The sequence below is a fragment of the Schistocerca gregaria genome, chromosome X (assembly GCF_023897955.1).
Source record: "Schistocerca gregaria isolate iqSchGreg1 chromosome X, iqSchGreg1.2, whole genome shotgun sequence".
Lineage (NCBI taxonomy): Eukaryota > Metazoa > Arthropoda > Insecta > Orthoptera > Acrididae > Schistocerca > Schistocerca gregaria.
This window is the reverse complement of record NC_064931.1, coordinates 578,603,804-578,631,206: the sequence shown is the minus strand read 5'-3', so window position 1 is coordinate 578,631,206 and position 27,403 is coordinate 578,603,804. Positions and strand designations below refer to the sequence as shown.

General features: G+C 37.8%; 1 protein-coding gene across 1 annotated transcript in view; it reads left to right on the top strand.

The window, feature by feature from the left end:
- The window catches only part of LOC126298683 (F-box only protein 30-like), a 75,322-nt gene that overhangs the window by 37,732 nt on the left and 10,187 nt on the right, over positions 1-27,403 (top strand). The window contains exon 7 of the mRNA XM_049990119.1: positions 14,189-14,289. Within this exon, the coding sequence (XP_049846076.1) occupies positions 14,189-14,289 (101 nt within the window). The remainder of the gene's footprint in view (positions 1-14,188; positions 14,290-27,403) is intronic.

The following is a 27,403-nucleotide window of genomic DNA, read 5'->3' as shown; positions in this document are numbered from 1 at the left end:
TTCTCTGCTCACTATCCACTTGACAATCAGAACTGAGAATGAGTTGCCCTGAAAGATAGTGGTCTCATTGAGGGAAAAGTCTGCACCGCAGGAAGCACTTAATCACTGTGAAATTGTGCAAATAGATGAGCAGGTTATTACAGTGTGTAAGACAATGTATTCATATTAGAAAGAGGTGATATTCACATTCTGGTCTGGCCTTAATGATTAAAGTCTCCGGTGCATTCCTTAAGTGATTTCAGGCAAATAAAAATAGTAATGAAGTCCTGTGCACACACTCCTAGAATGAATTACTATAAAGATTTATGTGCACAAGAAAGGAAGGAAGGACAGTTAGTGTGTTTTTCCAGTGATGCAGCAGTCGTTGGAGGGGTACCACCAGCCTACATTGTACAATTATGTGGGAGGGACATGGAAGGAATCAGCAGTGGACACTTTGAAGAAACCATCATGGCATTCACTGCAGTGATATATGAAAATTATGAAAAACTTAGTTTATATAGATTGGGCAGGAATGTGAATATGTCACTAATTATGCAGGAATTTTACATGACATTCTTATTCACATAAACACTGTTGCAATTCATCCATTTAAAGGAACTGTAGGGCGAGTGGAATGTGACTTGTGGGTACGAAAGTAAGGGATGACTTGTCTGCTAAAGTTATTCTCTTCCAGTCATTAATCCATATCACAAGGTTGCAACAAGTTTCTTGATTCGATTACATTACATTAATACTTGTTTCACAGATCATGAATAAGACATTTCGTAATGACATGGAACATGTCAGTTTAACATAAGCCTTCTTTACATGATTTTTTTTCATTTACTCATTTATATATAAAGATTCATGTATTGAGTGGAAGGAGTTGTAATTCAGAAATTCTTTTAATTTGTTTTTAAATGCAGTTAGGCTATCTGTGAAACATTTAATGCTATTTGGCAAATGACCAAACATTTTTGTGGCAGCATAATTCACCCCTTTCTGTGGCAAAGTCAGGTTTGACCCAGAATAGTGAAGGTCATCCTTTCTTCTAGTGTTGTACTATGCACTTTGCTATTATTTTTGATTTGGGATGGGTTAATAGTAGTAAGGTCTTATGGGACCAAACTGCTGAGGCCATTGGTTGATGGGCTAGGGCTATTAACGGATTTCATAAGTGAATATATGTATTGTGCACATACTGCAAATATCCCAAGTTCCTTAAATAAATGTGTGCAAGGTGATCTTGGGTGGTCTCCAGCTATTATTCTGATTACACACTTTTGTGTGATGAATAATTTTTCTCTTAATGATGAATTACCCCAAAACATGATGTCATCTGAAAACAGTGAATGAAAATAGGCATAGGAGGCTAATTTACTGATATGCCATAATCCTAATAGCATACATAGGTGAAACTGTTAGTGTTTCTTCGAATTCAATTTCTCACCAGTGCACTCACCCAGAAATTTTGAATGTTCTGCCTTAGTGGCAGACTTCTGTTCAAAGTCTATTTTTTATCAATGGTGTTATGCCGTGTACTGTACAGAATTGTATATACTGTGTTTTCTCAAAATTTATTGAGAGCCCATTAGCAGAGTGCTGTTTAATAATTTTCTGAAAGACATTATTTACAATTTCCTCAGCTAATTCTTGTTTGTTGGGTGTGAGTACTATACTTGGATCAGCAGCAAGAAGCTTTGCATCTTCATGAATATAGAGTGGCAAGTCATTAATGTATTTTCAAAACAATAAGGGATCTAAGAAAAAATTCTGTGGGTCACCATTCTTGATACCTCCCCAGTTTGACTACTCTGCTGATTTTTGCAGACTATCTCTATCGTTAATTTTAACCTACTGCATTATTCCAGTTAAATATGAACCATTCTTGCACTGCCCCACTCATACTACAATACTTATGCTTATCTAGAATAATTTCACGATTCACAAGCCAAAAGCATTTGAGAGATCACAAAATATCCCAATGGGTGACGTTCGATAATTCAGAGCATTTAACATTTGCTCAGTGAAAGCATATATAGCATTTTCTGTTGTAAAGCCTTTGTCTTAAAATCTTCAACTGCTAAGATCAGTATCCCATAACCTGATTATTAGTAACCTTTCATAATGGTCGTATCTACTAATGAGATTTCGGCACTACACTGCTACTTACCTATAGTATTGTTGGGAAAATTACTGTGGAAAACAAATCAAGTGAGGACTTGGAGATGTGCTCTTCCCTTCATCTTTGTCAGAGAATACTCAAGTCTACATTAAAGTCCTCATACATACCCCTCCCCCTTAAAAAAGAACAGTTAGTGTACTTTCAAAATTTCTGAAGTTAAAACAGCAAATGCTATTGCTACAATTTTTATTTAGCTAAATTCACACTAAAATATCTCTTCACAGCAATAATTTTAAAAAGTTCAGCCTGTTTGAGAGAATTTTTTTCTCCAGAATAAATTAGGGTTCTCTCATACGGAGAGTGTACTGGAAAAAGAGATAAAGAGAATATATCTGTATCTAAAATTACCAAATATGCAGCAACCAGTCGCAAAATCATGTTTTATTTATTCACTTTTGCAAATTGATTTCAACTGATTAAGTGCTATCAACCAATATGTGCTCTGAGTAGTAATACTGTCTTAAGCAGAGGTTGAACATCAAATGATCGCTGTTAATCAGTTGAAATCGATTTGCAAAAGTGAATAAATAAAACATGATTTTGCGACTGGTTGCTGCATATTTGACAATTTTATGGTTTATGGTTACTGCTCGACTTGGGAACCACATGGAGCCCACTATTCATATCTGTATCTGTTCCCATAGAATATGATGTTCTCTGAAGTACATGCCATCTGATTCAGAATCCATTTTCAGTTCATTGACTTCTGCCTGAAGTCCCATTCTGTTTATATGAAACACATGTAATGTTGTGCAGCATGCTTTCTCTGTATTCACAAAGACCTTTGTCACTAAGGATTGGTTTTTGTGTACTAGTACTTTTTGGTTATGATCTTCCTCATTAGCCTTGTTTTCCACAGTCATTGATGCTTTTGTGAGATCCAGCACTCATGTGACCTTGATAAACATGTTGCAGCACTCATGTGACCTTGATAAACATGTTGCAAGCATGTACTGGGCTTAATTGCCCTTGTCAAAAAGTTGGAGGTCATTTGTCATTTCAGTTTGCTTCACCAGCTGCCATCCAGTTAAAGGATAGCTTTCTGTACAAGTATGCTAACATCTTCCACTACTGTAAGAAATGAGCACTGAAATGCACTTGTTAAGACTTCCCAAAAGTTTTTAGACAACATAGTTCTATGGAGATAAACAGCAATTAATTTACTTATAATCAGTGATTCAAAATGACAGTCATAATCACATTATTTATTTTGCCGCCAACTGGTTTCAACCCACGATGGGGTCATCTTCAGGGCAATTTACATCGTTTGGTCACTCGCTGGAATCGTCACCCTGCCTGTGCACGGTTGGTAACTTCGCAAAAGTGTTTTGTTCTGGAAGAGTTTATTATATTGATGACATATCTGTGCTTGTTATCCAATGTGTTGACATAAAATTGTGATGATAAAGTTTCTAAGGAGGCTTGGTGGAAAGTTTATTATGGTTGCACTATTTTTCTGTGAAGATACATATTTAGAACACATCAGCTTTACTCACGGCTAGATAAGATTACATTCAGGGCACGCACATCATATGACATATGCATGTACATGGATACACTTTAAAGAAAACATAAGGATACACTTTAAAGAAAACAGAAAACATAAGACACATATAGGATGCATCCCCTCCCCACCCCCCACCCCCGCGGGGGGGGGGGGGGGGGGGGGGATCTTGCTTCCTCTCACAGACTTTCCATGTTGAAATCCATTACTTCTGTGATGTTGTCTGTCCATCTCATCCTTTGCCCCCTCTTCTCTTTGTGCCTTCAATATGCACCAGCATTAGCTTCTTTTCCAGTGAATCATGTCTTTTCATAATGTGCCCAAGCTAAGTCATTTTTTGATTCATAATCAGACCTTCCAAGGAGCACTTTGGTTTTATTTGCTGTAATACTGACCTATTCATTCTCTTTGAAGTCCATGGAATATTAAGGAACTTCCTCCAACAGCACAATTCAGAGGTGTCTATTCTACGCCATTCAGCCTTTCTTATGGTCCAGGTCTCACATCCATGCATCACTCAACTGAAAAGACCAAAACAAATATTATATAGATATTTGTTGTTAAATTTATTTCTCTACTACTCAAAACACTGACATGGTTGGACATGGCCTCTCTGCCAAGTAAGAAACGTCTCTTGGTTTCGTGGCTGCATCACAATCAGCAGCAATCTGGGAGCAGAGATAATTGAACATAGAAACTACCTCCATTGTTTCTCTTAGTATTTGCCATGAAGTGATGTGTGTAGTTGCCATAATTTTCATTTTCATGATATTTGACATAGGACCAGCCTTTGTATTCTTATCTTTCACCTTCAGTAAGAGGATTTTTAACAGTTCTTCATTTTCTGGCATCAGTATGGCATCATCTGCTTCTATTTATCCCAGCTATTTTAATTCTGATTTCTTCTTCATCTTACCTGACATTCCTCATAATGTGCTCCACATAGTGCAGTCTTGCTGTACTCCTTTTTGAATCTTGACCCTTTTAGTTGCCCCATAAATGGTTCTCACAGTGTTTTCTAGGTCAGAGTATAAATTCCACTTGAGGTAAATGAAGTGATCTAGTACTCCCATGTTTTTTAGTACTTCCCATAATTTGTTGTGGTCAACATAGTCAGAGACTTTAACATAATCAATAAAGCAGAGATACACACCTTTCTGGAATTATATTTCCTTCTCCATAATACATTGTATGTTAGCAATTGGATCTCTGGACCCTCATCTTTTACAAAATCCAGCTTGTTCTTCAGGTAGTTCTCAGTCTATATATTGGCGAAGTCTATTTTGTAAGATTTTAAGCATGACTTTGCTAGCATGAGAGAGGAGTGCAATTGTTCAGTGATTTGAACATTCTTTAGAAATTCCCTTATTTGGAATCAGGATGAATACTGAGATTTTCCAATCTTTTGGCCACTGTTGGTTTCTGCATATTTTCTGACATATTGAATGCAACACTTTCACTGCATTCTTTCCAATGAGCTCGAACACTTCTGCAGGAATCCAAAGTACACTAGCCTTGTTTTTAACAGTACTTTATAGGGCCCATTTGACTTGACCTCAATCTCCAAAACACCTTGTTCTGCTTCTAAAATCACATTGAGTCAATCATCATCATCACCATCATCATAATCATCATCATCTAATTCTTTCTTACATAGATCTTCTACATATTATGCCCTTCTTTCTTTAATGTCCTCTGCTTCTGTTAGATCTTTACTATTTCTGTCTGTTATCATTCCAATTTTTGCCTGGCATTTTCCTTTGATGTCTTTCAAACAGTGGAAAATCCAGGATAGAAAGTAACAGCATTATGAAAAGGTAAGTTGATACTCACCATATAGCGGATATGCTGAGTCACAGATAGGCCCAACAAAAAGACCGTCACAAATGACATGGTCTTTTTGTTGTACCTATCCGTGACTCAGCATCTCCACCTTTGATGTCTTTAGTTTTCTTGTAAAGATCCCTTGTCTTCCTCATTCTCCTACCCTCTTCAACCTCTTAGCACTCTTCATTTAAGGAAATATTCTTGTCTTTTCTGGCTAATTTCTGAAACTTTGTATTTAATTTAAAAGTTACTGATCCATCCATTTTGATTTTTGCTTTTCTTATTTCATCTGCAATTTGCAATACCTCATCCAGTAACCATCTGGCAGTCTTGATATTCTTTATCTTTGGAATGTATTTTTCTGTTGTGTCTTCTAACTCTAATGCATTAAAAGTGTTGTTGACTTCTACTGGATTATCAGAAGGTATGCTATTAAGGTTATACCTTTAAGATGGAATAACTTTGGCTACTTTTGTCAGTTTCAACCAGAATTCTGCAATTAAGAGCTCATGATCTGATTCAAAATTAGCTCCAGATCCTGTTGTAGTTGACTAGACAGCACTCTTCCACTTCTGATTACGAAGTATGTAATCAGCTTCATTCTGTTGTTGCCTGTCTGGCAAAGCGTAGGTGTATAGTGTTGTTTGGGTAACTGGAAGAGGAAGAATGAAATGTCAGTGGACACCACTGTGATAACGGACACAAATACTCAAACTGACATGGACTCAGAGCTTAGTGGATTGCTGAGACAGTATCTGTGTGAATCAGATTATTCACTGAACATTAGATTGAATATACGTAACACATTATCTGTAACTGTATGACTATAAATTAAAACACTGTGTTTTGTATGGTAAATATGGTGAAAGTATTAATGATAGTCCAAAGATAGAGATAGCAATGCTAAAAGACTAAACTAAAGAGAGGAAGGAAAAGAACCCCTACATGTGATAACTAATGATAAATATCAGTGAAATGTTATCTAAAATTTTAATTCTGTGTTAAGTGACAAACAGGTGGAGAAAATTTTATACAATGATGTTGTCGTAAGAAACTTCATTCCCACTGCTGTTAAATGAATGAATAAAGTATTTTCTGCCATCTGAAAAGTGTGAGAAATTCTTTGAAGATTGGCCAAGTGCTCTTATCATTCCATTATTCAGATATGGAAACAGGAAGAACTTCTGAATTTCAAAGCCAGTTTACTGCTGTCACTCACTTTTAAATTATTAAGAGAAAACTGACAAACCTCCTAAAAAATGTAAGAGTTGGTAGCAGGAGAAGCTGCAGACAATTTCAAGAATAACTGGAGGTTGAGATCCTGGTATTGTAGAAATACTGCTAATGTAGATATATTCAAGGTACTGGTGTTTTTGAGCACTGAGGATGTGACAGCAAATACCTGGAGATAGATGGCCTGGAAGTACGCAGAAAGTCTAGATACAAGACTATATGAGTAACAGCAGTGGGTTATGATGGCACAGTGCTAAGGTCTCTGCCTTTAACTAGAGGAATCTTAGTTCAGGTCATGCTCTGGGTTTCTTGTCTTATGTGTTTTTTAATTGCTCCAGAGTTCAGAGAAAGTGATTTCAGGTAAGGCTTGGCCATCAATAGGTCTATGAAAATTCTGTCTTTTGTAAAATGTAATTATTTATGTGAATATGAATTCTGTTTTTTTCATAATGGCACTCATTAGTATAAAGTCAAATAAAACTTAAAATTTTAGTCAGTCTCATTCAAAGTGGATTTGAGCACTGATAAACTTTCAAAAACTTGTCATTATGGAGTTTTTGCATTGATTTGGTACAAATTAGGTACTGTTAACTTTATACTTCCAGTTACTTACAGAAATGGCAGTTGTCAGTAAAACTACATGTTAACTTAATGGTAGTAGACATAAATGTTATTTGTTGTAGTTTTGGCTTTTTATACCATTTTATGTGTGTTTTGTGAATTGTGGTGAATTACACAGTTCATATGTGTAAATGGTTCGATGAGTGAACCAATATATGTTTTCAAAATGCATGTAAATGTGCATGAAGAGTTGTGTCAAAGCCTCATGTAATGCTGAACACACAAACATGAAGAAGATTCGTCTGTTGCAGCCAGTAAAATGTAGTATGGGTGAAGAATTATAGCAGTGTAATGGAGCAATGCGTAAACATACTTTTATTAAAATTGCAGAAATGGCATGCAATGTTGGTGAAAATGCATGAAACAGAAGCCAACATCAGAATTCATGTTTGTCTGGTCTGAATGTTTTCAGGGCAGAAAGGAAATTGTTGGCATGCTCCACATTTTAGTCAATTGTCAAGAAGAGAAATGACAATATGAATTATGTGTTAACAGATGCTGGCACAAAATTAGTGACTGTCAATAAGACTGAAATGACAAACTGTGGATTAATGAGGACATTGTTATCAGCATCATTCAGAGATTTGAGTAAGTGGAATAGCTGTTCCAAATTCATGTGACACAAATTCACTGCTGTAGATTTATTGACATGTGTGCGAGAAATCCATTTTTCCCCCAAGCCATGATCACTGGTGTAGTGTAGAGTGCCAGCAAGGTTCACAACTGTCTGCATCACAATTTGACAGATGTTGACAGAATTTGACACCAATGCTTTGACCGATTCCAAACGATGCCTTCACTGAGAGTTTTTAAGAGCAATGGAGATTACTCTGTAGGCAAAAATGTATATTTTTCATATCTTCTATGTTTTTTGTTTTGGATATTTTTTACTGAATGTTTTAAATGCACCTTACAAGTAGTCTGTTGTGGATTGTAAACATTGGGACATGTAACCTGCTTTTCTATTTACTGAAGTAAGTGAGGTGTTAGTATTCCTTATTCAATTTTAATGTTAAAACTATTGCTATTGATGAGAGTTGGGAAGTAAAGAACTAAATTACAACTACTTCTTGTAACATATGTCCAGTTTCTTTGAACACTTAGTTTTTTTCTGTATTTTTAATGAATATTAGGTTTTGCAAAATATATAAATGTTTATCAAAGTGAAGATAATTTTTAATTGCCATTCTGGTTATAATATTCTACTATTATACATTAAATAATTGAAAACTTACATCTTAAAATCATAATTATAAGTTGTTAAATTTTTTTCACATAGTATTTTTTCTTTTGTGATAAACTGTGAAACGAGGACCTTTGCACGTGGTGATTTTGTATCAACTGCTCTGGCATGTAGAGTATTTTCTTGCAGCCTTTGTCTGAATGCACTTTGCACATCCTCTGAATTCCGATTTTATCTGGTGAAGGTGGACTTTTTTTTTCCTCCAGGAAATGCTTTTCTGTAATGCAATTTTCCTGCACCATTTCGCTATTCTGTGCTCAGAGGCCCCCAAACAACGCCTTGCGATCATACAGATCAACCCCAACTGTTTTTATATTTTGGTTTACCTCTTCTGTCTTCATAACTTACTATTTCCACTCAGTGCCTAGAACTTAGCATGAATACATATCTTTTGTCTTTCCAGCATACCGCTATAAGATTCCTATTCTGCTGGTACATCTGTTCCTGTCTTTGTACGTCAGATGATTTCAAAGTCTAAAGCAATCTCTTCCTATTCTTACAGTTCCAATAAGACCTGTCTACTCCCCGCTCTCTCACGACAGTAAGGCTTTGTTGGTAAATAATGCATGCCCCTTACCCACTTAGGTGTCAAGTAGTCTTTTCACAGTCTCAGCTGCAACATTACTTTGGCCACAAAAAATGTCAAAACTCCATATATAACCAAAATATGACTGACACCATGTATAATTTCTTGTGATGTTTGCCTGATTTTATGACAAGTGCTACTTGAAATAAATTCTGCCCTATATTTACACACATCCTCATTGACTGATATGTTTTGGTGGGCAGATACACATGCTGAAACACTAAATAAATAGTTTAAACTAGAGGATATACCTTTTGTAGTAGGTCGTATCCTGGTTCACCTTGCTTGTTTTCCATTGAATTATCATTCAGGTGAAAGTTTGGCATGATCTGGAGGAATCTGTTTCTGCTCAATAAATTTGGGCAGTAATTGCAAGAGAGACAAGAACCTTGGTTTCACTGATCTTACTTAAGGGGGTTTTGGCTGATGCTGGCCTGAAAAATTATAGCCAAGATTCCCCACCCCCATTGGAGGGTCCCAACCAGATATTATACATGAAGAAGTGAACTGGCTTGCACAGTCATTTTCCTTATCTCCTGTCTAGAATAAAGATTAGTCATCTCTTTGAAATGAGCAAGAAGGCCATTGTCCATTAAACATGGAAAACAAAAATATATATTAACAGAACTATCTATATCCAGTTCACACAAATCTGATGCTGTCACCTGCACTAAATATGTATATATTCATTAAGGAGTCTGTATCTGTCCATCTTTCTTTAGAATCAGTATAATTTTTTGTTGCTCCATTCCATTGTCTTATCCTCCTTTCAAGATTGTCATAACTGACGTTTCGTGGTTCTATGTTTGTAACGGAAGTACTTTCTGTAGTTTCTGATCCTACGACAAATTTTTAAAGAAACTGTATCACAGTTCAGAAATGAAGAGACATCAGAAAGTAATACGAACAATTGTTTCAACAAATGTTTTACAAAATGAAAAGAAGAAATATTCATTTTAAGTTTGTGACAGTTCTTTGCTTAATATCAGGATCATTTGAATAATTGGTATTGTCATTCTCACTGTAATTTTCTATAAAATCTTCCTCCAAATCACAAAGAATTTTGTTGTTGGTAAGAAAACATGGAACTTCATCATTCATTTCTTTATATACTGAATGAACAACTACCATTCTCCACCAGCTTGTTTGCATACAACAAACGCAATCTACCAGCTTCTTTAGGCACAGCATTTCTTCCATTTATCAGCTGTTTTAGAAACTACAGAGTGAACTCTGATGATGTCATCTACATAGGTGATTTCATATTTAAAATTTGGAGAAATCATATCTTTCCAAATGGCAGGGTCATCAGTTTACCAAAATTTTCACATCCTGTCAGTTGATGAGATTAGCAGTCAAACTGTTAAGCAAGAACAGAGTCAAGAAATTGTTGATAGGATCAACATTTGTATCAGTTGTAAAAACAGAGAAAACTTCAAACAGAAATTAAGCAAGCAGGCTGTTGTCAAGACATCTTTAAGTGACCTCTCAAAAAACAGAAAGTTTGTGTACTAATTAAACCCTCCTTGAACCATGGACCATGGGCCTTAACACGGTGGGATGGCTTGCGTGACTCAACAATATAGATAGCCACACCATAGGTGCAACCACATTGGAGAGGTATCTGTGGAGAGGTCTAGCTGACATATAGCTCATGAAGAGGGCCAGTAGCATATTCAGTAGTAGCAGGAACAACAGTCTGGATGAATAACTAACATGGCCTTTTGACATGAAGCATCATTACTCTGCTATGTTGGTACTGCAAGCAGCTGAAAACTAGGGAAAATATAGCTGTTAAATATTTCCTGATGGCATGGACCTTAACTCTATGCTGTAATGATGATGACATCTTCTCAAGGAAAATATTACAGAGCTGAAAGAGTCCCCCATTTGGATATTAGGTCGGGAATTATTCAGAAGGATGTTCTCAACAGGGGAGAAAAAAACTGATTTTGTATGGCTCAGAATGTTAGGTCCCATAATTGGGTTGGTGGATTATGTAAGTGAAGCATGGGTGACAAGCAGTGTAGATCAGAAGAGAACAGACATTTTAGAAATGTTGTGTTACAGAAGAATACTGCATGTAGTATGGGTAGATTTAATAACTGATGAAGAGGCACAGATTCAGATTGGGGAGAAAAAGAACTCTAGGACAGAACTTGAGTGAAAGACAGAATCAGTTGATAGAATACATCCGGAAGCATCAAAGAATAGCCAATTTTATTATGGAGGGAAGTGTGAGGGGTAAAAATTGTAGAGGGAAGCCAAGGTTTATCTAAAGGAAACATGTTAAGGTGACTCTTGGTTGCAATATTTATGTAAATATGAAGATAATAGCACAGAATACACAACGTTGGAGAATTGCATCAAACTGCTGTTGATGACGACACTGATAGCAACAACAACAACAACAACAACTACTACTACTACTACTACTACTACTAATACTACTACTACTACTAATAATAATAATAATAATAATACTGTTAATTGAAAGGAGGTATTGAAATCAGCTATATGGAAGTCTGCTGTTTTATTTACCTTTCACTATATAGATCTAAAAACAAAGATGATGTAACTTACCAAACTAAAGCGTTGGTATGTTGATAGACACACAAACACACACACAAAGTTCAATCTTTCACAACCCACGGTTGCTTCATCAGGAAAGAGGGAAGGAGAGGGAAAGACGAAAGGATGTGGGTTTTAAGGGAGAGGGTAAGGAGTCATTCCAATCCCAGGAGCGGAAAGACTTACCTTAGGGGGAAAAAGGACAGGTATACACACGCGCGTGCCCACGCACGCACGCACGCACACACACACACACACACACACACACACACACACACACACACACAGATATCCATCCGCACATATACAGACACAAGCAGACATTTGTAAAGGCAAAGAGTTTGGGCAGAGATGTCAGTCGAGGCGGAAGTACAGAGGCAAAGATGTTGTTGAATGACAGGTGAGGTATGAGTGGCGGCAACTTTAAATTAGTGGAGGGTGAGGAATGGGAAGAGAGGATATACTGAAGGGCAAGTTCCCATCTCCGGAGTTCTGATAGGTTGTATATAGATACACAATTGCATTTTGGCTGCACTAAAGACACAAATAACAGTTTGTGCAACATATGAACTCAATATATCCCAACATAGTGTTCACTATAAAGTGGCAACTGGAAAGAAACTACTGTTCTTTTGTACATGTTGATAGGTTGAAAGTGGTTGACACATTGGGATATGTTTCTACTATAAATCTGTCTGTATAAATTTAGGTTTTGCATACAAACAACCACAACTGCTGAGTGCATAGAAATGGTTTCAAAACACTGGTAGGCAGAAGACACTTTTGGAAGTAAAAACCATACTGCAGCAAATCTGTCACCTTATCAAAGTTGCTAAACATATACATTGACTCATTTATAAATAGCCATCATAGTTTTTCTGTCAGCCCTTGATGTGTAGACGTAATTCAGAGTAGAACATTAAATGAAAGACAATAACAAGAACAAGAAAGTCTAAGTACAATGCAGATGAAATCCAATAAGCAGAGTGGTAGTAGCTCAAAAGCGGACTGCACTAGATTGAATCATACTGCCTGTCTGGCTTAGCTGTTGCAAATGGCTTGACCCACATGACATGTCACACATGCACCTGTTGATGATGGTTCACTACAATCTGTACCACCTCTGAGTCCACTGATCCTCAACACTATCTGTACTTGAGACAAGACTTTTGTGTTGAGCCATCAAGTACTCTGAAATCTGCTTTTTATCACTTTTGCTAAACAGAAAAATTTTCCTACCTTTTTTAATATTTCTATTTACGGCTGATATCATCGATGCAGTAACCGCTTTATGATCGCTGATTCCCTGTTCTGCATTAACTGATTCAAATAGTTTGGGTCTGTTTGTCACCAGAAGGTCTAATATGTTATCGCCACGAGTCGGTTCTCTGTTTAACTGCTCAAGGTAGGTTTCAGATAAAGCACTTAAAAAAATTTCACTGGATTCTTTTTCCCTGCTGCCCGTTATGAACGTTTGAGTCTCCCAGTCTATATCCGGCAAATTAAAATCTCCACCCAGAACTATAACATGATGGGGAGTCGTGGTCAGTATCAGCCATTGGTGGACATATTGTATTGGTGACTGGGACATATGTCTTTGTGGTGTTCTAGCTTTAATACCCCATCTGTAAAAGACGAGCACCTTTGTGTCTGTCAAATCACATTGGTACAGTGTCCTGTAGTTCCTTATTTGTGTAAGCCAAAGAATGTAATTCCATTGACAACTGTATGAAGTAACTGTACACTGAGTTGTTTCTAAGACTACATGCATCCATTGAAAACAAATAAAGGTACCATTCTGCTAAATAACAGTATTTGACTACAGTGAATGGAATGGGATGTGGTGGATTACCTTCTTTACAGTCTGTATTTGGTATGTGGCTTCCACCTTTTTACTGAGATAAATATGTAATTGAGCAAATGACATTTGACATCAAATGAGGACATGCCAGGCACTGTGATAACATTTCTATCGAAAGTTAGCAGAGTTTTTTGCAAAGAGTGCAGAAGAACTGGTAGGTCCATTTTCTGTTTATATACCCATTCTGATACTCACATGTGATTTAATTTCCAGCACTATCACAGGTTGAAAAGTAAATAGCCCTCATATTAATATGATGATAAAAAACAACAGAATGAATAAAGGAAAGCAATTTTTGTATAGAGGATGGGCTAGGAAATGATTAGGCACATGAAAAAGAAGTTAATTACTGTAACTCACTTTTTTATTAATAATTCTTGTGAACCATGGAAAAATTAGAGACATCAGTTGGAAAAATATTCTACTTCTGTTTGGTTTCTCAAGCTTTATGGTGTATGCTTTGTTACCTTTCAATGTATTGTTTCTTTATAGTTAGTAGTGTCTGTAATGTGTGCAAAAAACCTGTATGTGTAAGTATTTACTGAACAGTGGTATTTTTTCTTTATTAATTTCAGAAATGGGTATTCAGTACTGCATTCAGCCCTATTGAGGGCTGGGTTCACACAAACTCAGGAAATATGTCTGACCATTTACATCACTGTGCTTATAATGTCAGGTAAGACTGTGTTAAATATCTAAGGTTAGAAGAAATTTAATTGACATTATTTTTATAAACAGTATTGGCCCTCCCTCCCTCCCTCCCTCCCTCCCTCCCTCCCTCCCTCCCTCCCTCCCTCCCTCCCTCCCTCCCTCCCCCCCTCCCCCCCCCCATAATGCACCTGATATGAAAAAGTATGTTTTTTGAGGTGTCTGGATACTTTTGATCACATAGTGTAAATGGTCTGTGGGGAAATCCAAATGAATGAGTGGTTAGGCACACATTATATTTGTTTTCTAGTTGGCACTTATGCCTCAGCTGGTTTCTGCATAATAATAAACATTTGTAATAATTGTATGTGGAAGACATTGTCATTTAGATGCATTGCTGGTATTATGAGGGGTAGCCAAGTGAAAGTGAGACAGATGGAAAAAAGTAAGTAAACTGTTTATTTCAGACATAATCCCCATGTCATAATGTATTTGACTCACTTTGAGTTAGGATGGTCAGTGCCTTAAATGAAAAATGTTGCAGTTGCGTGCAGTACTATGATTGTACCCAGGCATGCACCTCTTTGTTGAAAGCAGATTGACGGCCACAATTGTCTTTCTTCAGGGACCCAAAAATATGGAAATCACACGGGGAGAGCTGGGGGTCGTGTGGGGATATGTAAGGACTTCTCAGCAAAACTTATGGAATGTAGTGGAGACAACCTTAGCAACATGTGGGCCCACATGGGTACAGTCATGGTTCCGTAGGCATTCACAAACATTTTGCCATGAAGGCATTGATCACCTTATCACACAGTAGGATAATTTTTTTAAGTTATGGAAAAAAATTTTGAAGTAATAAGCAGCTACTTACATTTTTCCAATCTCTTCTATTTTTATTTAACTGCCTCTCATACAGTTAATAGGGTCAAAGAGGTAGAGCAAGACGTGTGACATCAACATGCAGCAGAAAACTGATGAGAGATGTATGTGGTTTCAATTCTGATACATGAGTAATTCAGTGACCATCCTGACTAGTCTGAGTCAACTGTTAATAAAATGCACAATGCAGTACACATTGGTTTTCTGCTGATGGAAGGAAGAAAAATGCCTCAAGAAATTAATGTCTCTCAGCATACACCTTAAGTTGAGGTTTTGGGTCATTCGCCCATCTCAAATTTTTACATCCTTTATCGCAGTTTTGAAATTGTATTTTATAAAGTAAACTTACTTACACAGTTTCAAAGCCATCAGTAAATTTTTAGCAAATATACTTACAAAATGACAGATTTCAACATTAGAGTATATCCCACAATTTATGGGTGGTAAATGCAGTAGCACTATATCGCAAATTTCAGGAGACAAGAACAATCAGTCACTGACTAAGCCAACAGTACTATGTCCACCCTCTCTTGTTCTCTTCCCTTATAAGGACACATGTTTAAGAAAAAATGAAGAAAATAGATAAGTGAGAACAAAAGGTGTGAGGAATCGTAGCAGTGGTTATCCTAAATTTGACCTTGAACTTTTACTGAGGTAACTGTTAATTCCTTATCACCATCTCTCTAGTTCCTCAATTGATTGATCATCAATTACTTCACCAGAAGATTACTGTTGTCGAACAACAGAATCTACATCAGACTCCACCATCATACTTTAAGGTATGTAGCAGTTGCAAATAATACTGTCTGTGGCCTGTAGCCTAGATTGCAAAGGAACAACAGAATCTACATCTGACTCCACCAGCATACTTTATGGTATGTGGCAGTTGCGAATAATACTGTCTGTGGTCTGTAGCCTAGATTGCAAAGGCCTGTCCATACACATGCCAGCTATCTTGCCTCATTTGTTATACTCATCTTAAGCATCCTCAGTTTGAAGTGGGAACAAAGTATCCATTGTTGTTTCATCCTCTCACCCATGGATCAGGAAAAATGGTGCAAAATCCATAGTGACTTTGTTTGCTGTGTTGTATCTGAATATTGTGACAGACAGAATTGTGTTTGAGTCTCTGTTCAGTGTCCATGTATATTGAGAGCACATTTGTGAACATCTTATTAAAACATTGTGTGATGACATTTGTCGGATGCTGGTAGGTAGATGTCCTGTGGATGATGTTGCATTATGAAATTACTTCTGACACCAATCTTGACTAAAAAACTTTTCTATGATTAATGAACTTTAATTCAAAAGTATATCTTCCACAAGAAACCACATGATTTACAGAGCTTTGACAGTTCCTATAGCCTTGATGACTGTGTAGTGGATGAAGTAGTCAGTGCACCTGTTATCCGTTTATTCCCATTTGTTGACTCAATTTACCCCCCCAGAAAAGGAAATTCCAGTGTAATGAAGTGGAGCAACTGTAGGAGGAATTGGTACGAGATGTCCTGGGAATACTAAGGCATGGGCTTCCATTGTTGGCAGTTCCCTACAGTGGCTTACAAAATGTCTTACAGTTCAATAGAGACTTGGCAAATGATATCTGCTTTTGATTATATCAAAGGTCTTTGAAACTACCTGATGACTTGACATTGGAGTGTCATGAAAATACTTCAGTATGTAAATGGACTGGAATGATGAGCAATCATTTGCATCCCATTGGGTCATAATTATTTTTACACAGTGTTCCATCTTTTAATCTTAATTCTGCTTTGGTGGCATCTTTCATTTCTATGGTATCTACGATCTTCACTGATGTTGGATTTTTCCTTTGTTCATTACTGCTGCGATGACTTGGATATAGAGTTTCACTCTACCAAAACAGTACATAAAGATGTAGTAAATGATAGGATTATGGGTAGTGTTGGAAGGAAAGAAACATAAGGGAGTATATGAGAGGGAAACTGGAAGCTGATGACTTCTCTCTGCCTTTTGTGTGTTTTGCACATTATTAGAACAGCATGCCCTTCGGTGTTAGTCCATTGTATATTTTATGTCCTTAAAGAATATAAATTGCATTTTATAAGTAATAAAAATTAGTGGACCACATAACTTTTGCTCTTTTATGTAACCAAAGTAATATTGAGTACTTTCAATGCAAGTACAGTTTACACATACAAATCTACTCAATAGAACATTCTTCATCATGATCAAAGGCAACAGTTTCCTGTTATTATTGATACGTGTGAAAGTTGTTTATGAATAACAAAAAAATGTTTTATATAAGTTCAATGAAGTATTAGAGCGAAGTTTGATATGGTTTTAAGGAAATTTTTTTTCTAGAGCCACATAATATATCTGTATTGCTTTTCTTGATTTTTGCTACAACATCCTTCTGTTTCACATTTCAAACCAACAGTAACTTTTGAGTAAAACCTGAATTAAACATTGAAAATTTGAATCTCGCTATAAATACTGCTTATTTTTAAGTACCAGATGGAAGGATAACTATATAGAACAAAAATGTTCCATAGTTTATGTAGCCGTTTATATGAGGGTTGCCCAGAAATTAATGCACTGCATGTTTCCTTCTTCAACAATTCTTTATGGAACATAATGAGAATTACACACACGCAAGAATGGTGTTTTATCTACACACCCTATTTTTCCACGTAATCTCCATCTCATTTTATATTCTTCCTCCAGTGTGAAACAAGGACATGACTGCCCTGTCAGTATCAGTCCTTGTCCTGATGGCAGATAATGGCATCCACACTTCCTTTGCTAATTGACAGGTGTAACACCAACTGCCGGGTCCTAATGTGTCTGTCCTTGCAAATGACTATATCAGCTCGCTGCCATGGATGGTCTCCCCAACTGCTGCAAATTGTGGAGCTCCACTGAACTGCCTTCTGATGACCTCATCCTCCATGCCCAGTGACTAACTGTCCTTCTGTCGACAGCAGATGCTCCATAAACTTTGCACAAGTGTTTGTAAATATTTCCCACAGTTTCTTTCACTGCAGTGAGAAATTCAATGACGGCACATTGCTTGTAAGGTACATCACCAACAGATGACATTTTGAAACTGTCCAGCAGCTACACTATCTGTTGGAAGTGACGGAAACTTGGCACGCTCACTCAGGAGACTTCAAATAATACACATGTAATGTTTCACACTTGTAGCATTGTTTTTGGCTGAGAAAAAGAACGTGGTGTATTACGTTCTGGGCAACCCTTGTATATCCTTACCCAGTTTCCAAGCAGTTCACCACTTCTGGTTTCTGGGGGAACGTAGTAAAACACTGAAGACACTGATCCCATACACAAGCAGAGCAATGAAAATGAGGCAATGCCCCTTAGATATGCAACACCTAACATACAGGAAATGCAGTTATGAGCTTAACTGACCAAGGTAACTAGGGAAATTACTGTAGTCTTCACTTACTTATGGTAGTTTACAGTAACCTGCAGTAATTCTAGAACTCTACATGGGTACAACCAGCAACTATTATGTTCCTTGAATGGATTTTGTGAAAAGCAGATAGCATCATTGTTTTTGCTTGTTACAGTGACTTTGTGCCCTGAAGCTTCAGTGCCCTTTTTGCAAGATTTCTTACTGATTTCTTTAGGATTATCAGTTGGCATACATAATAATCAAGCCACAACAGTGAATGGACTGCTGTATTAATAGGGTTGGAACTTATCGACTGATCAGAGGATTGCAATGCACTATTTCTCAGTCATAGAGTAATTCTTCTAAAATCATCTGAGCCTTTGTTTTCAGATATTCGCTTGGTTGTAAGGAAGAGGACCACAACTGATTTTGGGAATGACAATTCAGTCAGCTGCCAACAGAAATCAAAGAGTCTCCCTGAGTGTAGAAGGCAGGCATCAGTGAAGAACAATTTGCAGCTAGCTGCACCAAGTGTTCTCAGTGGCTACTGGTGGTACCTCTTCCATATCTCAGATGAGAGCCTCAGCAAACACACTTAGCTGACACTGGCTTTCTTTCTCAACTTGTGCACTGTTTCCCTGAAGGCCTCCCATCATCCACCCAACATTGGAGCTCCCACTGACTACCACACCTAAATTCTGCACTTTTCCAGACCTTTCAGCAAGATTGGCTTCGGTTCTAACAAGAGAGGAGTCTGATGCTGGATCAGATACATTCTCAGCTATGGGCAAGACCTCAGATATGCTTTCAAGACATAAAGGGGCAGTTTTGTGGACATTACCTTTTTTTGCCTTCCATGTAGAGGTTGACAGGATGACTTCGTTACACATTGTTTTGAATCAGTTGAGCAATCACGATCTGTGTAGAAGTTTCATTTAGTTCAGAGTGCTTGTTTTCATAAAAATTATTTCACGTTTTTGGTGATTTTCGTTTCACATTTTTCTTTGTCCTGAAAAGGCTTGGAATCTCTTTTAATCCAAATTATAGGATGAAGTCACACAGATCCAGTGAATAGGATGGGTGTGAAACTATCTTAGTTTTAAGACTTAATTATGTTACTCAATGCAGAATATTTACCCACCTATGCAGCCATGTGTGTTAACGTGCTGCTTACAGGTAGGGGATGTGCATCGGGCCCGGATCTGTGTGGCACATTAACTGTGAAGGTCAGTGTGCTAGCCAGCCTGAGTATGGATTGTAGATGGTTTCTCACATCCCATTAAGTGAATACTGGGCTGGTACCCAAGTCCCACATCAATCACGTGATTTGCAAACATATAGAGAACTTTTACTCACTTTCACATTAATAACAATACATGCATGCAGTTTAGGTGCCCATATTCCATTCTGGTGGTGAGGGGGAGGGGGGGCATAATAGTGTAGTGACGGGAAGGCCATCCAGCCACCACTTAAATTAACCACACCAAATCTGTTAATGACCATGCTGACCCTATGTTGATATGTGGGACAAAGGCAAAAGGAAGAAACGATGACTCCATTTATAATATTAGCTGTGATGATTATATGAGACAAGTAAAAATGGTATGCTGAACTGGAATTTGAACCCAGATTCCTGCCATTTCTGAGCAATACAGTACCAGTTATTCCACCCACAGAGGCTCAATTTTAGCTATAACTCATTACAGATACAAATTACAGATCAACACACAACTTTATCTTGTCACATAAAGTTGTTATCATTTTGTATTTTGGCCAAAAAAATGTTTGACTCACAACACTTTGCAATTTGGAGTATTGTCATGGTGAAGAACCAGTTATCTCATACCCACACTGCAACCTGTAATTGTTGCAGTAGCTCTCATGATTGTAACACCACGCATCACCATCTGTAATAATTTTTACTAGAACTTGATATCAACACATTGACGTGTCATACTTACTTGACTTGACTTACTTCCTTTGGCCCCTATGGGGGCATAGGGCATCCAGGAGAACTGGTATGCCATTCTTCCGCAACACCTGCCAGAGCACTTTGTTTCACAGAATCAAAGGCCTTTTGAAAATCAATGAATGCCAGGTACATGGTTGCTTGGAATTCTTTGCTTTGCTCTAAAATGATCCTAAGAGTGTTAATAAGATCAACACAACTGCATTGTGCCCTAAAACTGGCCTGTTCTTTACGCAGTCACTTTCCAAGAGACTCTTTAGTTCTGTTCAAAATAATTCTGGTGACAACAGTGTAATAGCATGCCAATTGTTACAGTCTGACAATTTTTCCTTTTTCAGGAGCTTTACCACCAAACCATTTTTCCACTCCTTTGGAGATTTCTCTTCAAGCCAAATATGCTTCAGCAAGGGATGGAACATACTAACAGTACTTTCAGTATCAGCTTTTAAGAGCTCCAGTGCCATGTTTAGGCCTGGAGCCTTTGTATTCTTTAGTGTTTTCAAAGCTATCCTAATTTCGTCCATTGTGGGGCTCTGCAAATTTATATCTTGATCATCTTTGACTTCTTCTGAAACGTCTCTTACCTGTTCCTCTTGGTTGTCTTCACAATTTAACAGTTCCTTGAAGTGCTCCTCCCATCGCTGTAGCTGTGCCTGTTGAGTTGCAAGCATCACCCCATCCTTGTTCTTAACTGGTCCTTCAAGTCTGAAGTTCTTAATTGACAACTGTTTGGTTATATTGTAGAGCTCTTTCATATTTCTTTGTCTTGCTGCCTCTTCTGCTAATTTTTCTTGCTAATCTCTCCATTTCCTTTTATCTCAACGTAAGCCATATTTTCACTTTTTTGTTCGCCTCTGTGTATTCCTTACACGCTTCTGCGGTCTTGTCTCACAAAGATTTAACTTAAGTTTTAGTTCTTTCCTGTGGGTGATTTTATTCAGTGTAGCATCGGAGATCCATTCCTTTCTTTGATGTGCCTTAAATCCTAAGATTTTTTCTCCCACATGTAAATAACTGTCTTGGATTTTTTGCCAACATGTTTCAATTCCATCTTCCATAAAGTTTTCTTTGGAGAGGACCTGGAATCTGTATTGTAGTTCAAGGGCAAATGTTTCTTTGATCTGTTGGTCTTTTAATCTTGCCACATCTATTTTCTTGCGCCTGTGATTGAGCTTGGTTCTATTTGCCACTATCTTCAGTCTGAATTCTGCCAAAACTAGGTGGTGGTGACTTCCAGCGTATGCTCCTCTTCTATTTCTGACATCTAACAGTGTCAGAACTTGCGGCTTAAGACTATGTGGTCTATTTTATTTTTGATAACGTGGTCTGGAGAAACCCACGTTATCTTATGGCAGTTACAATGTGGAAACAATGTGCCTCCAATGACTAGGTCATGTTCAGCGCATGTATCTATCAACAGTTCACCATTTACATTCCTGATCCCCGCACCATGCACACCCATGATATGTTCAAGCCCTTCATTTTTTGAACCAACTTTTGAGTTCAAGTCACCCATTAAAATTTTTATGTCCCTAGAATTTATTTGTCTAAGGACCCCGTTAAGCTCTGTATCAAATGCATCTTTTAATTCTTCTTTAGCTATTTCATTAGGTGCATAGCATTGAATTACAGTGACATATCACACATTTGTTTTAAAGTGTGCGCTTATTATCCTTTCTGAGACTGGTTGCCACTCCAGTGAGCTCTTCTTGCTGCTTTTACATAGTAAGAGCCTTTCACCATTCCTATGCATTGTGTCTTCAACTGTGTGACCCACATACAGCAGCACTCCACCATTCTGTGTTTGGAATTCCCCAGATTCTGGCTCCCTTATTTCACTTAGTCCCAATATATCTAGTCAATAGTTCTCCATCTCTTTTTAACCTGTCTTAGCCTCCCTCCCTCGCTCAATGTCCTTACATTCCAAAAACCAATATGGGTTTTTCTTTTCAGGCCAATGGTCATATCCTTAAGATCCATCCGGCTGTTTCTGCTTTTAGTTTCTGTGATATGTGTTTTTTGGTTGTGTGGGTTATCAGCCCACAGCCCCTGAGTGTCCTGGTGGATCTGTCACCTCATAGCCTGGGCAGCTGCCAAGGTTTTATTTCAGGGCCTTACTCCTTAGATTGCTTGTCTTCACCACAACTACAGAACACTATCCATCCCTTCGCAGTAAGGCCTATGTACATCAACGTTGTCCTGGTTTCCAAGGATCTTCCACTGTCCACATTAGGGGACTGTGTCTGCTGCCACACAATCACAGGGAGGAAAGGGAGGGAGTGTTTAGGATGGGATAGAATAGAATATGACAGGACAGGACACTAGATGGGATGTTGTGAGACACACTTTGTCTGGATCCTCTATGGAGACCTGTCCGGCTTGGGAGCCCCTGCTGGTAGTTACTCTACCTCTGGTATAGCCCTCCAATTCATTGGATCACACAAACCCCCTTGCTTACACGGACAGTGTTTTGTTAAGGAAGTGTCTCCTGAGGGGTTGTGTCATACCCACAACTGCAAAATTGTCAAGCATGTCAATCAGTAACTTACAAAAACCAGCATTTGCTGATGTCTCTGCATGGATGATGGTTGGTCAGTTGATTTACAACAGTGTGGTACCTAGCAGGATAACTCCTGAGTACTACACTTCCACTCACAGCAAAGGGATTCTAGTTACTACTGGATCTTCATTCATGCCGTGATTCATCTTCTGATTTATATGATCTTGTTTAATTGACACTTGTTTGTTTTGTGATACAGTTTGTGTATGGATACTGTGATTGTGTAGAAGAGGCATTTAAAAAAATCTGTATGTTGCTAGTGTTAAATCCTTGGATAGACATGCACACTTAACTTGTGACAACCACCCAATAGGTACAGCTGTCTGTATGACACAGATAGAGACTCACAATTAAATCATATTTCATTTCTATATTTTACACAAAGTCATTATCATTTTGTTTTCTGGTCAAAAGATGTTTTACATACAACACTTTGTGGTTGGGAGACATTGGCAATATTGGGATCAGGGTGTATACGCTCCGGGACAACCGGGAAATCCGGGAAAAACCCAGGAATTTTTTCATCCGGGAGAAAACCGTGGAAAACCCGGGAATTTTTTGGAATTCCAGGAATTTTTCATTGTTTTATTTTTCTGTTAAATTTATGTAATTTTGACTGTTAAAAACTGATACTCTAGCAAAGAATATTACTTTATCCCACTACTGCAAAATAATGCTGCAGCAATAAAACATAAATGAGAGAAAAATAATAAAAGATTAGTTACAAAGGAAATGCACACTTCACAACGTCCTGCCTGCCAACAGCAAAATGTGTCAATGGCCTTTGGATGAAGACAATGCAATACTTCATAACAACTAATTGCTTCTGATGAACGTGACATCAAAGCTGTTTACATTAGATTCATTTGAGCAGTTGCCAGTGGGCTCATGCGCGTTCGCATTTCAGTCACATGTGAGCAGTACCTTCTCCCGCTTCTAGCTACTTGTAGGCAGATGCCAAGCGGATAAATTTATCTGGAGCACCCAAACTGCTAGATTCATGCATGCACAGAGCAGTCTTAGTTGTAGTGGGGGTGAGGTAGTTCCCACGTGACCCGTGTTTACGTTTAGTGATTTTTTTGCTGTTTCCTCTTGGTTTACAGCTTCCACGTCAAATGGAAACAAAACAGGTTTCTGTGGCCAGGAGCTATGAAATGAATTAAAATACATTCACATAATTACGGAAGGCTGAAAACAATTATTAGTTTCACTTTTCTGATTTTAATTCCATGAGTTTGACAGCCAAGCAATAATCGCCTTACGGAACAATGAAGTTATTTTCATCGGTTTTCTAAAGAAATTTGGCTTTTATTAATATTTTCACTGAGACAATCAATTTATTTGAAATGAAGCATTTCATTCCACAGTATGGCTAGTTCCAATAGTTTGCAGAATTTCAAGTGCACGTTCTCATCTTCTGGTATGTACGGCATTTTACCATAATAAAGAACCAAATGTGAGATAGTACAGTTCTGGTACTCCAAGAAATTTGCATCTCGAAAACCATAGTGAAAAGCTTAATGTGAGGTTGGGACCTACTTCGTTCCGAATATGGACATGTGAATGCGCACATCAAGCTGAATTATACACTTTAGTATGGTTTACAAAATTCTGATGCTCTTGGAGTATCCTCTGATGTCTTGTTTCTTTTATGACGTATTGTAAGGCCTCTTAATGCTTAATACATATGGACATATGGGCTTCCTACGCCATCGTAGCTGCGTAATGCCTGCTTTCTGGTGCTCTGTGTCATCTACCAAAATGAATCTATTTCTGACAGATTTCAGGAAAATATTGTGAATGGTGGTTTGAAAAGTATTATTTTCAAAGTAAATTTTCTTTTACACTATGTAAAACATACTACGTGTGAGAATGTGCAATGTATTTCTTAAATCACACATTGAGGACCAGCCACTTAGAAGAATTTCGAGCCCAGAAGACCAGACATTTATGTCATTATTTTAAATTTTACTGGCACATTTCTGTGATGTATCTTAAAGTGTAACACTTGCAAAAAAAAAAATAAATAAATAAATAAATAAATAAATATTACATGTGAAAGCTCAGCTCTTCTTTTAGCTTAGTAATCAAAAATGCCTCAAATGGCTCTAAGCACTATGGGACTTTACATCTGAGGTCATCAGTCCCCTAGATTTAGAACTACTTAAACTTAGCTAACCTAAGAACATCACGCACATCCATGCCCAAATCAGGATTCGAACCTGCGACTGCAGCAGCAGTGCAGTTCCAGACTGAAGTGCCTAGAACTGCTCGGCCACAGTGGCCGGCATTTATTAATCTTAGAGATCTATATTATATGTGGAAGCTTAGCTTTTGTTGTAGCTACATTACATATGTTAATTTAAACCATTTAAGTGATGTCGCTGTTGGCTGACAACATCATGTGCCCTCTGTTCTGAATAACTGCTGTCATCGGCTGGCAAGACCACGTGACAAGAATTATGATTGGCTTACAAAAGGGCATTGCAATCTTGATTTCAATGCTTTGGCAACTAACTTGCTGTGCTTGGTGGAATTTGAATTTATAAGTCCATATTTACGAAAACACGGAAAAAGTGTATTTTCACCCGGGAAAAATGTATTTTTTAACTGGGAAATCTGGGATTTTTTTTCCTTGTCCACTTATACATCCTGTGGGAGGGAGTAACTGAATGATTTATGATGATGATGATGATGATAGCTGATGATATTTGTATGAGGTGCATCCAGAAAGTAAGTTTCCCTATATTTTAAAATGAAGACAACATAGTTACATGAAAAACTTTATTGGCAACAGGTACAGCAATGTTTGAGCTATTTTTTGACATAGTCACCAAAATAATTAAGACACGTCATATCATGGGATCAACTTTTGTATTCCTGTGTCATAGAAGTCTGTCACCTCTGAATGGAACCAGTGTGTGACAGTCTTCTTCAACCATGGCGCACAATTTCTTGAACAGCAGGTGCTTAGTGACAATTTCATGTGACAAGGCTCATGATATTCATGGAAAATGGCTGCTGAACTATGTAATCATGAAGAAATGGTTCTCCAGGATGCGCCGCCACACCAGCTCAACCAGGTGATCATTGATGAGGGATAGTTGCCCATTGTGCTCTTCATTATGTGCACTTTGATGACCTTCAGAAAAAATCCTACACCAGCGACACATCACCTGTTTGCTTATGATGAAAACCATGTAGCTGACAGAACAAATGATGAATTTTGATGGGCACTATGTTTTGTGCATTAAGGAACCTTAACATTGAAAAAACCTTGCAGACGGTGGAGGAACAAATGAGAGACAACTTTTCGGGTCACTGCTGCCATGATACTGGCATCAGATGGAACCTGTCCAGCTAGCATTTGATTGACATGTCATAGATCTGTTATGCATGCACAATCTTCCTGGCTAAATACATGTACTTTAAAGGAGACAACATAAGGAAACTTAATTACTGGATGTGCCTTGTACATTGTCAAACAAGGGGAAAAATAGCTCTGTTACTCCTGAAGAAATTATTCAGATAGTGCTAGTGCTTCAGAGAACCATGCATATACCAAATTCATTTCATTTTAACTTCATTGTATTTTGTTGTGTGCACAGAATACAGTGCATTTCACTGACTCCCAACCCATAGATTGCAGTGATGTGTGGTATGTCACTATTGCGACCTCTGACAGTAAGTTAAGTTGTATGTTTTCAGATAATTCCCAGTTGACAGTAATGAGCAGTTCCTGATACCAGCTTGTATGGAGAATAGGAAGAGGAGGAGGAGGAATGTGTTACCATGCCTAAAACGTACTGAAAATAACATTTGTAAGGCATATGAAGGAATGGTCTCAATAGATTCCGCGATCAGTGCAAAATCACTGCTGCAGATCTCTGCAATAGGATCATTCAAATGGGAACAGTAGCTATTCAGACATTAGAGGGATCAGTTCAACTTTTGGATGATACTGGTTTTTGTCTTAATTTTTCTGAATGACAATTTTCATCTCTACAGAACAACGTACCCTTACTGGGATGTGTGAAAGTGAGTAAGTTGAGAGAGAGAGAGAGAGAGAGAGAGAGAGAGAGAGAGAGAGAGAGGAGAGAGAGAGAGAGAAAAAACATTTACAGAATTTGTTAACAATCCTGTGTAGACAGTTTTTAATATAGACTATTCATTGTTCATAGTTTGTTTGCTCCATTTTAAAAATTACCATTTACTGGGAACAGGACCCCCTGCAGGTCTGGGGTTAGAATAGGGCCGAGGTATTCCTGCCTGTCATGAGGCTACTAAAAGGAGTCTCACATGTTTCAGCCTTTATGTGATTGTCCCATGTAGGG